This window comes from Hoplias malabaricus, chromosome 2 (assembly GCF_029633855.1).
Source record: "Hoplias malabaricus isolate fHopMal1 chromosome 2, fHopMal1.hap1, whole genome shotgun sequence".
NCBI lineage: Eukaryota > Metazoa > Chordata > Actinopteri > Characiformes > Erythrinidae > Hoplias > Hoplias malabaricus.
Genome location: NC_089801.1, coordinates 62,508,109 through 62,521,078, shown reverse-complemented (window position 1 = coordinate 62,521,078; position 12,970 = coordinate 62,508,109). Strand labels below are relative to the sequence as shown.

Genomic DNA, 12,970 nt, shown 5'->3' with positions numbered 1-12,970 from the left:
GTATGAGAACCTAGTGTAGCCTAGTAACAGTATTTGAGTTAGTTATGCTTAATGGTGATTATCACTTATAATAATAATAATAATAATAATAATTATTATTATTATTATTATTACTGAATTTAGATGACAACAATATCAATAATTTATCAGAGATTGAAATACTGTCAACGCTAGGGATGAGTTCTCAGAATTTTCAGACTCTAAGGAACAAACTCCACACACTGTATTATTTCAAATAATGGAAATAATTTATTAAGAGGAATGATAATAAGTTGATAAACATAGCAAAATCTCACGGAAACAATGCAGGTGAAACCAGTTTGAATTTAAGAATTGGCTAGGCTATATGACTTGTTAATAATGTGTTGCTAAATGATTTAATTAGTGTATAAATTTATCAGGAGACTTAATTCTGCATCAGCTTCTGAGAATGAGGAATGTACTTGCTTGCTTTCTCTTGTCGTTATTATCACCAAGCCGATGGGTCCAGCAGATTTTCAATCTCCGTTCTTCAGGTGCTTGACTTGTCACAGCTGAAGGTAGGTTGATTAGTGAGGAGATTTCCTCCAGGTTGAGTCAGCCGCTTTTGGCGTCCTTAGACGGTGTGACGTCAGTCGGGGGATTCCCTTCACAGAGAACTGCTGGCCTGGCTGGCTTTTCCCGGAGTGAGGTAGAACGTTGCAAGGAAGTGCACTTTTTTCCTCCGATCCTCAGAAGCGATGTACTCCTAAGTAAATAATTATTACTAATTTTGAATCCCCAACTAATTTCAGCGGTGGCTCTTATTCTGGCCAAAATAAGTTTCACCTGCTTTGATCAGTCGTAAAATTAAACTTGGATTGGGCTACAAACAACGAACACAAATTAAAAGTTGAAAGTTCAAGATTACCGACGATTAATCGTCCTTGTTCCTCTTTAACTTCTGTATTGCAATGCTAACTGACACAAGGCGTCCCCTGTCAGTTCGCATGAAGATCTGTCTTCTTTTAAGAGTCTTTTGGAAGAGTCGGCTTTGTCAGTGTAAAGAGAAAACTAAGAAAAACAAGAGATGAGAGCGTCAAGAAAACAGGAGCATAAGAGAGAGCGTAAGCGTAAAGTAAGGGAGTGCGACTCCCTTTTTCATAGGTGGCGCAGTCACGCCCATTTGGGAGGTCGCCATCCTCTGATTGGTTCCTGGGTTTGGGGAGTCCACGTGACCGTCTCAAGTTCCAGGGAAAGAAAAAGATCACTTATGTTTTGGCGAATATATAACCAAAAATGAATTAATACTTCATACATACTTGAATATAGCATAATGAGTATACTGGAGTATTTTTATCAAATATATATATATATATATATATCAAGTATATTATCAACTATTCTAGATGTTAGAGATTAATTAATTTTTCTAAATTGAGACCGGAATTTTTCCTTGTGATTAAAACATTAATTCACATCACTCGGTTAGTTAGTAGACAGTCACAGGAGAATAACAGATGATAACATTAATAACAAATTGTATAATACATGCTTAGTTTTAGCAGAAACATCAGAAATATCTCTTTAGAACGAGAGGGTGAAAGTGATTGGGGTGATATATGATTTCGCAACTGTCAAATTAGGGGCACTGTTGGTCCATGCTGTTTGCCTGGTTTGAACTTGGGTTGAGAGAGGTTACCATTAGCCAGTCCTGAGGCCATCTGGCGATCTTGGATAAGATAAGGTTCAACAGTCAGACGCTGGAGGGTAATAAACGCTGGGAGTTCCGGGGTTCTTTAATCCAGGTCTCCAAGGCTCTGATTGATCTTTTAGGCTTAATGGAGTCATAAAATTTGGGGTATCACTTAGGCTCAGAAGAAGGGGGTTTAAGTCATCTGGTCATCATAACATTTGAGGAGGACCACTCAGTGTCATCCTGGGGGTCACTGAAAAGTGTTCTGCTTAGCCTTCTGGCAATCAGATATAGGTGTGTGCATGAGTTTGTGTGTGTGTGTGCATGCGTAGTCTTTCAGCACGCACACTCTGTGGAATGCAGGTCCCATCTTCTCCTTTTATATAAAAGAGAATGGAAAGTCAGAGTCTTAATTTTTCATTTATTGATCTGGATCCATCCTCCACTACACTAGCATTGAGTCAGTTTTCTTCTACTGAGGACTGCTTCATGTTCATCTGTGGAGTTTGTACCGAGAAACGTGTTTGTTCTTTGAACCTGTTTCTAACTTCACCTTCTCCAGATAGAGCATTCATCTGCATTTTCTTTTTTTGCTTATATTTACTGTGTTTTTGTTCCATTTACGATTTAATATTTTGGACATTTTCACTTTACTTAAATTACATATGTCAGCAAAGTCTGCATGGGTTATGTTAAGATCAGCTCCATGAAACCACCAGTGGTTTCAGACTAGTAATTGTCACATTCTCTGCTTCATACCTTTTTTATTTTTAAGATATTATTTTTAAGATATATTTAAGAAATAAGATATTTGCATGATTAAAGTGTCATATGAAAGCTGGAACTGTGATCTTTCCATTGAAGTGGTGTAATATATGCAAATATAAAGACAGATAATGAGAAATCTGCCTCAAGCAAACCATGTGCAATCCTTATTTTTAAAAAAAATATTGTATGAAGTTTTCATCTTATGTTTTATAAAAGGAAATGCCCATTTATCATGCAGTACCATTTAACGGCCAGAAGACGTTAATTAACCATTAATTTAACACCTTATTCAAGGTGATTGAGCACTGTTTGACACCATTTTGACACTTTGGATAATTATTGCCACAATTTTTCAAAAAGGACTAATATACATTCCTAGCAAGTCCATTTATCTTGTTAGAACATAATAATGTCCAAAATGGCTTGTCATAGCCCAAACATAAACTATGCAATGTATATTTGAAGTAATTTATAAAAAAAAAATATGTAAAAACAAAATTCGATTTCCAATAAAATACTATGAAATACCACATGTGATCCTCTATTTAGACTTGAATAAATATAAAAATAAATATACTTGGAACACTCAGAACCTTTTCTGGCAAAGATCAACATCTGTGGATCACTTTAGATGTCTCTAGGGTCATTTATGGTGAAAACAAAAACTTTTTTGGCATTTAGGAGTTAATTGGAAGCTTATGTAAATTGTATTAGAGCAGAAAGGGTTAATGTTGGCTGTGTTTTATTTTTCTTTCAGAATGTCAGAAATTAAACTGTCAAAACAGGAACTGGAAGAGATCCTCCCACCAAATCATCTGAGAAAAAGGGAGAGAAAGAGAGAAAGAAAATTCTGACTGATGCACACTTGCATGTTTAGAATATTATAGTATAATCAGTTAAAATGCATTGATCTAATACTAAAAACATACTAGATCAAATCAAAACTAAGAAAAAATTGTTATCTAGCTTTCTTTCCTAGAGTTCCTTTAATACACATCCTGCACACCTTCCTTGCTCATTCATGTACACATCAGACAATCACTGGATTAGAAACACCTACTATTTCATTGTACATTTTTTATCAGCTCCACTGACTAAACAGGAGCACTTTGTAGTTCTCCAATCATAGACTGTAGTCCATTTGTCTTTTTGCCTACTTCCATCCCCATTTCACAATGTTCTTCAAAGGCCAGGACAGGTATGACTTGGATAATGGACCATTCTCAGTGCTGCAGTGACAATGACGTTGTGGTGATGTGTTTGTGTTTGTTGTACTGGTGTGAGTGGATCAGGCACAGCAGTGCTGCTGGAGTTTTTAAAGCCCTTATTGTCACTACTGCATTGAGAAAAGTCCCCCAACAAAACATTTTCAGGTAACAGTGTCCTCTGTCACTGATGAAGGACTAGAGGATGACCGACACACACTGTGTAGCGACAGATGAGCTACTGTCTCTGATTTTACATCTATAAGGTGGACCAATGACAGTGAGTGGATGCAACATGCCTCTGTCTGCCAGCTCAGCCAGGCCTGATTACACTTCCTAATCTATAACAGGACAATTTGAATTAAGGGGAGGGGGTTGGTTGAAGATCCTAACAATGACATGTATGAAGCTCTTGACCCAATGTCCAAGTGCTGTGGTGATGTGACAACTAAATAACTCCTGCACTCTTCAAATTTAAATATCTTCACAGTAATCATCCATGAATGTAACTGATTCTGTTATTGAGACATTTGTTTAATCCACATTTCTTTCATTTGTTTTAATTCTGTTCATTCACTGGTTCCCTTTATCTGCTGTATCAAATATTTTGTCGCTTGTGTTATATCTTTCACTTATACTTTGCTTATTTTACATTATTAGCAGGTTTTTTTAAATCCTGAATTGCAGGATATAAAGATACCGTTTAAATAAAGCCATTGCATTGCATCCATTTTGGTGTCACCTCTTGATTCTGCTTTCTTCCACAGCTCACAACACAATCAATAATTTATTGTTCTGTATATTTTTTAATTAAACAAATCCAGAGAGAGATGGGCAGAGATTTCCTACATTCTAAAACCAGAGAAAGTGACCTCAGTACAAAAACAGTCAGTTTGAGGGTGTTTTCTTCATCTCGGAAGGTGTGAGATGATTCCAGTCAGTTTCCAGTTGCATCTCAGATTTATCTGCTTTCTGTCACAGCTGTTACACCATCACTTTAACACCAGTTATCGTCATATGAAATTAAACATGTTGAGGACGATGTTTTAAGTGAAATCTGAGCAGAAGAGAAAGATGGATAAAGAGACAGATGAGTTACTAGAGCTCCAGATCTCAGCCAGTAATGGACCTTATGATGCAGTGGGAGTAGATCAAATTCCTCTAGATGGCAGTTTAAGTCAACAGTAGACAACATCACAAGCTCACAACCTGAGGCCTGTGTGTTCAAAGGTAATGGAAATTCTAAGTAAATGTAAAAATAGAGATGTCACTCAACATCACTGATAATGGAAGATGTTTATCAACTAACTACTGCCTTAGTTTTTTACAATATTTAACAGTTCTTTAAGTAGCCATTTTTTAATGATGTAAAGTCTCTATGTTTATTTCATGCTTGATCATGAAAGAACCAATAGATTGAAGACAGGAAGGAAAGTGTCCAGACGTGAAAATATGTCAGCAACACTTTACCCACATAGTTTTATTCTGTGTTTTTCTTCATTTGTTCTTTGGATTGACGAGATGAAGATAGGAAAAGACTCAGTGCTTTTGGAATCAGTAAAGAGTCATTAATTCATAGTTAAAGGAAAGAGAAGTGAAGTGACTCTAATATTTGTGTTGTCTTTAGGTTCAGAAATGTAGGTTGACTATTGGTCCCTTGTGATCATTTCTACTCTAAAGCATCTACTAAGATGCACTGTTAGTGAAGTGCATGTATATAACAGAGGAAATGTAGCAGTGATATGAGAACTATAACCCCCTCTATTTAGACTAGTTTATGTCTGTTCATGTGGAATATGTCTGCTACTGCAACGCTGCAGTTTCCTTCAGGATCCACAAAGTGTTCTCTCTATAACTGTAGAAACACTGCTATGTAACAAACATCTAATGTTCAGTGCAGTAACAGTGTTTAACTCAGAGCTCTGTGTCTGCACTATGAACATGGTTCTGCAGATTTAGAGATGTTGCCGAGCCTTGAAAAAGTAATGTGTCATTTCTGATCATCCAGGTTTCACTGATGGTTTCACTCAGAATGTCTCTCACTGTTTCTCTGCTGTTTCTGCTCTTCATCTCTGGTGAGTCAGAGCTGTCACTCCTCATCAGATATAATCTCCACTCTGTACAGTTAGGAGTTTATTACTATATATCATCCTTTGGGGCTGTGTTACAGAAATCCATCCATTATCTATAACCGCATTTCAGGGTCATGGTGGGTCCAGAGCCTACCTGGAATCATTGGCCGCAAGGCAGGAATACACCCTTGAGGGGACGCCAGTCCTTCACAGGGCAACACACACGCTCACACATTCACTCACACCCTCACACCTATTGTCACTTTTGAGACTTATTACAGAAATGTCATATTAAAATGTCTGACAAGGTAAAGATAGGCACAAGCATAATTCACACTGGGGGAATGTCCCCAGAGCAGCACGGTGGTTTCCAGGGTCCTGAAGGTTGTGGGTTTAAGGTCAATTCCAGGTGAGTGTCTGTAATGTGGTGTGTTCTCACCAGTGGCGGATGCTGGTCTTTCAAGGAGGGGAAGCTCAATTTCGGCCTACACCATAAAATGTGTGGGTTTATTTATATGTAAATTCTACCCTCCATTCCTTTTCAACAAAATGATCTGTGACCCTGTCGTACCAACAAGGCGTCTTTTCCAGGGACTTGACTAGTGTCCTCTCAATGGCCAGCAGAGCTAGGCTGCTTAAACGGCCTTGGCCCATGTGAAGTGTGTCCGCCTGTGAGTGCTTTGTGATGGTGGAGGGGCTCAGCAGCACCCGCTGGACAGAAACTGCGATAGAAGTCAGAAAGAGTGATAGAAGTCATTCTCCAAACACAAGCAGTTACAAAAAAAACCCCACCAGAAATAGAAGCTCGATTTGTCGCTAGTCGTTTTTAGCAAAGAAAATGCCACTAAGAGGATTCAGAAAGTCTCCGGTTCAATTCAGAACAGAATGAAAATGTAATGCTCGCACGGATCTTTACACCAAAGGATCGCTGTCAATCAAAAAGGGATTCAGCCTCAGACAGATCATCCAATCATCATACAGAAGCTGAGCATCCAGGCTAGCCAAGGCCAGCCCACTGCCCCATAGACCTCCAGAGACGCCGAGCGTCCAATGGGCGGGACAAAGCCCAGGCATTTATCCAATGGCTCGTTTCGCTGCACTTCGCTGCTTCGCTATACGCCATTGAACCGTTTAAAGAACTGAAGCTACGGGAATGATTGAGAGGAAAGTGGCGTCTTTACCAGTGATAAGAAGCTGATTCTGAACAAATGTTGAGCGTGTTGTAGTGCATATTTATTCAATGACATGTACACACAACAGTATATATTTGATCACTTATTTTTTGACATTTTAGGGGAAGCTGAGCTTCCCTTGCAGTCTTAGAGCAATCGCCTCTGGTTCTCACCATTTCCGCGTGGATTTCCTGCCATGGTCTGTAGGTCTATATGTGTTTGTGTGTTTTTGTGTGTGTGTGTGTGTGTGTGAGTGAGTGAATGTATGAGTGCGTGTCACCCTAAAAAGGACTGGTGCCCCCTCCAGGGTGTGTTCCTGCCATGCACCCATTGTTTCCGGGTAGGCCTGTCCCCACAGTGACCCTGAACTGGATAAGGGTTACAGAAAATTAATGAATGAAATGTCTCCATCACTTACTTAAAGGCGACATCTAAGATTGTAGGAAAATGCTGCTCTCTCCAGTTTGTTTATGTTCAGAAGTTCTGTGTTTATTAAAGGATTGTTATGTTTGAGAAGAAAACTGACAGTCGTTTATATGTGGCTGATGTTTAACATTAAGGATTATTCACTGTTTGAGCTATACACAGAGTCTCATTTGTAACTCAAGTTGTTTCTGTAGCACTGTTGGTAATGCTGTTAGCAGTCTCCCAGATTCAGAGACATTTACACTGTAAGTGTTCCGAAATAACAAAAATAAACTAATATTACCCCTCGATAGAGCAGGAATAGAGAAATATCCTCATCTCAAATTGTGTTCTTCAATGTTTAGAGTTCTCTTTATTGTCTGAATGCCCATGCCATGCCCACTGTCCGCTGCCACCACTCCCACACCCAGATAGTCCTCGAACAGCACAGGAATGCCAGTCCTTAAACTCTGATAACATGGCCTGAATGCTTGTTTCCAAAACAGTCATTCTTTGTGGAAGACTGTAACAATTCTGCCAGCACAGGAGCTCAGGGACCCAAAGAGGCATTCTGTAGATTTTTCTTTGGCAGTCAGAAGTCTTTACTGATCCTGTCACCAAAAATCCTCAAGCAGACCTTGCTGCTTTGCCAGGCTGTCATTGTAAATAAGAATATGTTCTTAATGACTTTCCTAGTTAAATTATAAATAAATAAATAAATAAATAAATAAATAAAACACATGAGAGAAACACTGCTTAGTCCTGGAGAAGCACAGTTCAGTACTTTTCCAGTCCAGATGTATTTCAGTGTTACTCCTGAAATATTGTGAGATTAAAAACTGAAATAAAATAACAAAATGAAGGTGTTCTAAATACACTGTGAGTTTGAAACTAAAGTGACAGCGGACTCCTGCAGATCATTCACAACAGAAATGAACCATTTATTCAGTTAATGTGAGGACTGCACTGTGTATATATTTCTGTTGCTTACAGTTCTCCAGGTGGAGGTTCCTGAGACAGTGACAGAGGGAGATAAAGTCACTCTCACATGTAAAACCTCCTGCAGTCTGCCTGACAGTCCAACATTCACCTGGTACGAAAATGGACATGGTTTATCCTCCAGAACTGACCAGCTCCACCTGCAGTCGGTCAGCAGGGAGGATAAGGGCAGATATCACTGTGCTGTAAAGGGTCTGAACTCTCCTGAGGTCACTCTGAATGTCAGATGTAAGTACAGACTCATTTCTTTCAGTTTCAGGGTTGGTGCAGAATTGTAGCAATAATTCCTTTTTAAACAATAATAAATCTATGAGTGGGCGGCACGGTGGCGCAGCAGGTAGTGTCACAGTCACACAGCTTCAGGGGCCTGGAGGTTGTGGGTTCGATTCCCGCTCCGGGTGACTGTCTGTGAGGAGTTGGTGTGTTCTCTCCGTGTCCGCGTGGGTTTCCTCCGGGTGCTCCGGTTTCCTCCCACAGTCCAAAAACACACGTTGGTAGGTGGATTGGCGACTCCAAAGTGTCCGTAGGTGTGAGTGTTTGAGTGAATGTGTGTGTCTGTGTTACCCTCTGAAGGTCTGGCACCCCCTCCAGGGTGTATTCCTGCCTTTGCGCCCAATGATTCCAGGTAGGCTCTGGACTCACCGCAACCCTGAACTGGATAAGCGGTTACAGATAATGAATGAATGAATGAATAAATCTATGAGTGAAAGCCAGTTAAAGAATTCTGAAAGTTTACTGAAATATCTGCAGGAGGAGCTTTAAATAATGAGCTTTTTTCCAACTAAATTCATAATGAATGAAACATGTAGTTTAAATTAAAAATCAATACAGTAAGTAGCAAGACTCCAGGGTGCTGAGGTTGTGGTTTCAAACCCAGTCTCAGGTCACTGTCTGAGAGAAGTTTAGTTTTCTCTAAGTGTCTGTGTGGGTTTCTTCCCACAGTCCCTAGACACCTTAGCCAGTGGACTCACTGTGTGAAATTGTCGGATGTTTACGTGTGTCCAATTATCCTGTGCAGACACCAGACACTGTTAATGGTTACATATTTTATTTTTAAAAGAATGAATTAAAGTGTTAACATATTCAAGAATGCTGCCATTGGTCATTTTCATCCATCTAATTAATCCCATTCTTAATGCATTATTCTACCTCCATACGGCCCAAAGAACATCTTAGTGTCCATCCGTCCCTCTGGTGAGACAGTGGAGGACAGTTCAGTGACTCTGACCTGCAGCAGTGATGCTAATCCACCTGTGCAGAACTACACCTGGTTTAAAGAAGGTGAAACCTCACCTGTAGGATCTGGACACAGTTACAGTGCTCTACAGAGTGGATCCTACTACTGTGTGTCTCAGAATGAGTACGGAGCTCAGACAGCAGCTGCAGTGTCTGTTGGTGTAAAAGGTATTACTGAATACTACTAATACTAATACTAATACTGACTACTACTAATACAAACCGGATTCCAAAAAAGTTGGGACACTAAACAAATTGTGAATAAAAACTGAATGCAATGATGTGGAGGTGCCTACATCTAATATTATATTCAGAATAGAACACAAATCACAGATCAAAAGTTTAAACTGAGAGAATGTATCATTTTAAGGGAAATAATATGTTGTTTCAAAATTTCATGGCATCAACAAATCCCCAAAAAGTTGGGACAAGGCCATTTTTTACCCCTTCTTCTTACAACACTCAACAGACGTCTGGGGACAGAGGAGACCAGTTTCTCAAGTTTAGAAATAGGAATGCTCTCCCATTCATGTCTAATACAGGCCTCTAACTGTTCAATCTTCTTGGACCTTCTTTGTCGCACCTTCCTCTTTATGATGCGCCAAATGTTCTCTATAGGTGAAAGATCTGGACTGCAGGCTGGCCATTTCAGTACCCGGATCCTTCTCCTACGTAGCCATGATGCTGTGATTGCTGCAGAATGTGGTCTGGCATTATCTTGTTGAAAAATGCAGGGTATTCCCTGAAAGAGTTGACGTGTAGATTGGAGCATATGTTGTTCTAGAACCTGAACATAGTTCTCTGCATTAATGGTGCCTTTCCAGACATGAAAGCTGCCCATGCCACAAGCACTCATGCATCCCCATACCATCAGTGATGCAGGCTTCTGATCCTTGTCCTCTCTGGTCCGGATGACATGCCGTCCCAGTGTTCCACTGAGGTACATTTAATGATAAGGCCTAAGTGCAGTATTAAGGAATGTTCACTGTTTTTTATGTTCAGCCATATGCTCTGTGTCTGTGTTCCACAGAGAGAAATGTTTAGGATAAGCTGTCAGTGAGGGTAAGAAACTATGAATTTTACCCCTCCCTTAGAACATGCGAATGTTAACCAATCTCTAGATCACCATATTTGGAAAGGTGGGAGAACCATATAGAGCAGTGTCCATATAGAGCAGTGGAGGGAGGGAGAGAATTTAGACATGGGAGAGATTTTGAGCGCTAAATTGAACACTCCTCTCACGGGATCCTTAAGAACCCGTAAGACACTGTTTTGTAAATAAAGATGTATTTAGACCTTTAACCATGTCTGCGGAGATTCTTTTCCATCACCTGTCTTCACAACACAGCAAAATTAACAACACCGTAAAGAACTTCAAATTGTGACTCATCGGACCACAGAACAGTCTTCCATTTTGCCACACTCCATTTTAAAAGACCCCTGGCCCAGTGCAAACGTCTGAGCTTGTGGAGCTTGCTTAGAAATGGCTTCCTCTTTGCACTGTAGAGTTTCAGCTGGCAACGGCGGATGGCACGGTGGATTATGTTCACTGGCAATGCTTTCTGGAAGTATTCCTGAGCCCATTCTGTTATTTCCTTGACAGTGGCATTCCTGTTTGAGGTGCAGTGACGTTTAAGGGCCCAGAGATCACAAGCATCCAGTAGAGTTTTACGGCCTTGACCCTTGCGCATAGCAATTGTTCCAGATTTTCTGAATCTTTTGATGTTATGCACGGTTGATGATGATAACTTAAAAGTCTTTGCTATTTTACGCTGGGTAACACCATTCTGGTATCGCTGCACTATCTTTCTGCGCAACAATGATGGAATTGGTGATCCTCTTACCATCTTGGCTTCAGAGAGACACTGACACTCTGAGAAGCTCTTTTTATACCCAATCATGTTGTCAATTGACCTAATTAGTGATAATTGGTCTTCCAGCTGTTCGTAATATGCTTTATTTCTTTTTTCCAGCCACTTATTGCTACTTGTCCCAACTTTTTTGGGATTTGTTGACACTGAAATTTTGAACCAACATTTTTTTCCTTTAAAATGTTACATTTACTCAGATTAAACTTTTGATCTGTCATCTATGTTCTATTATGAATAAAATATTGAAATTTGCCATCTCCACATCATTGCATTCAGTTTTTATTCACAATTTGTTTAGTGTCCCAACTTTTTTGGAATCCGGTTTGTAATAATAATAATAATAATAATAATAATAATAATAATAAGAGGAAGAAGAAATGCAAAGTAAAAATTTGTTCATTTTTACTTCTGCACACAGGAGCTGCATATGTAGTTCTCTATGCAGTTGTTGGAGTGGTAGCTTGGCGTATATTTGTCATAATTGCTGTTTTGTGTGTAAGGTAAGTGTATGCATCTTTCTGATCAGTTAACTCCAAATAAGTGTTGTGAAACTGAATATTAACAGTTATTATTAACTATGACCCTAATGTAACTGTGTAAAACATACTATTTCAAATGTTGTTCAATAGAATACAGTTCAGATGGTGTACTATTTCAACAGAATGATTAAACAGAATGACTTACTCAGTTGGTCATTACTTGTGATTTAGGAAAATTTCTACAGTGATGTTGTGGTGAGATCTCCATGTGATCCAACTGCTGATCTAGATCCATCCACTGGAGATGACGTTCATTATGCTAGTGTTGTTCATCTGCGAGATATAAACCCTAAGAATGATGGAAGCTCTTCATCAAAAGCTTCTGTCTTGGGGATTGATGAGGATGCTCAGTATGCCACTGTCCAGCGCCGCTTTACTAAAATGGAAGAAAAGACTGAAGAGGGCGTTCAGTATGTTAGTGTCAGATTTATTCGCAATGATGCTTCCAGCAGGTGAGAGGAACTGACCTTATCAAACATAATTTTTCTTTAAACAACTTATAATTAGCTTTATTTTTAAATAATTGTTGGTGACTTGAGTCTGTTCTGCTGACCCAGGTCTTCTGCTTCTGCACTTGAGGATCTGACTGTGATCTACAGCAGCGTAAAATGACAAACATTCACTGTACACAGCTGGAATAATTTTATGACACATTGACATACCTTTCATCTGAATACCACTGGAAAGAGAAAATGTATTACACGTAAACCACAACAAACATTTCTCCCAAAAATCCATTTTGTGGATTAGTCTTATGGTCTTATTAGTCTCTGACAGGTACCGAGGAGCCAAGCGGCTTGCGGCTTTAGCTGTCGCTGAGGCAAAAACTCAGGTGTGGGAGGAGTTCGGTGAGAACATGGAAAACAACTTTCGGTCGGCTCCGAGAAGATTCTGGCAAACCATCAGGCGACTCAGGAGTGGAAAGCGGTTTTCCACCAACACTGCATTTGGTGGGGGTGGGGAACTGTTGACCTCGACTGGGGACGTCATTAGGCGGTGGAAGGAATACTTATAGGATTTTCTCAATCACACCAGCATGTCTTCCGCAG

At 39.7% G+C, this 12,970-nt stretch overlaps 1 protein-coding gene across 1 annotated transcript in view; it reads left to right on the top strand.

Moving 5' to 3' along the window:
* Nucleotides 1-12,533, top strand: part of LOC136677758 (hemicentin-1-like) — a 53,309-nt gene extending 40,776 nt beyond the window's left edge. The window contains exons 16-19 of the mRNA XM_066655374.1: nt 8,270-8,496; nt 9,442-9,679; nt 12,151-12,373; nt 12,479-12,533. Of these exons, the coding sequence (XP_066511471.1) occupies nt 8,270-8,496; nt 9,442-9,679; nt 12,151-12,373; nt 12,479-12,533 (743 nt within the window). The remainder of the gene's footprint in view (nt 1-8,269; nt 8,497-9,441; nt 9,680-12,150; nt 12,374-12,478) is intronic.
* Nucleotides 12,534-12,970: the final 437 nt, after the last annotated feature.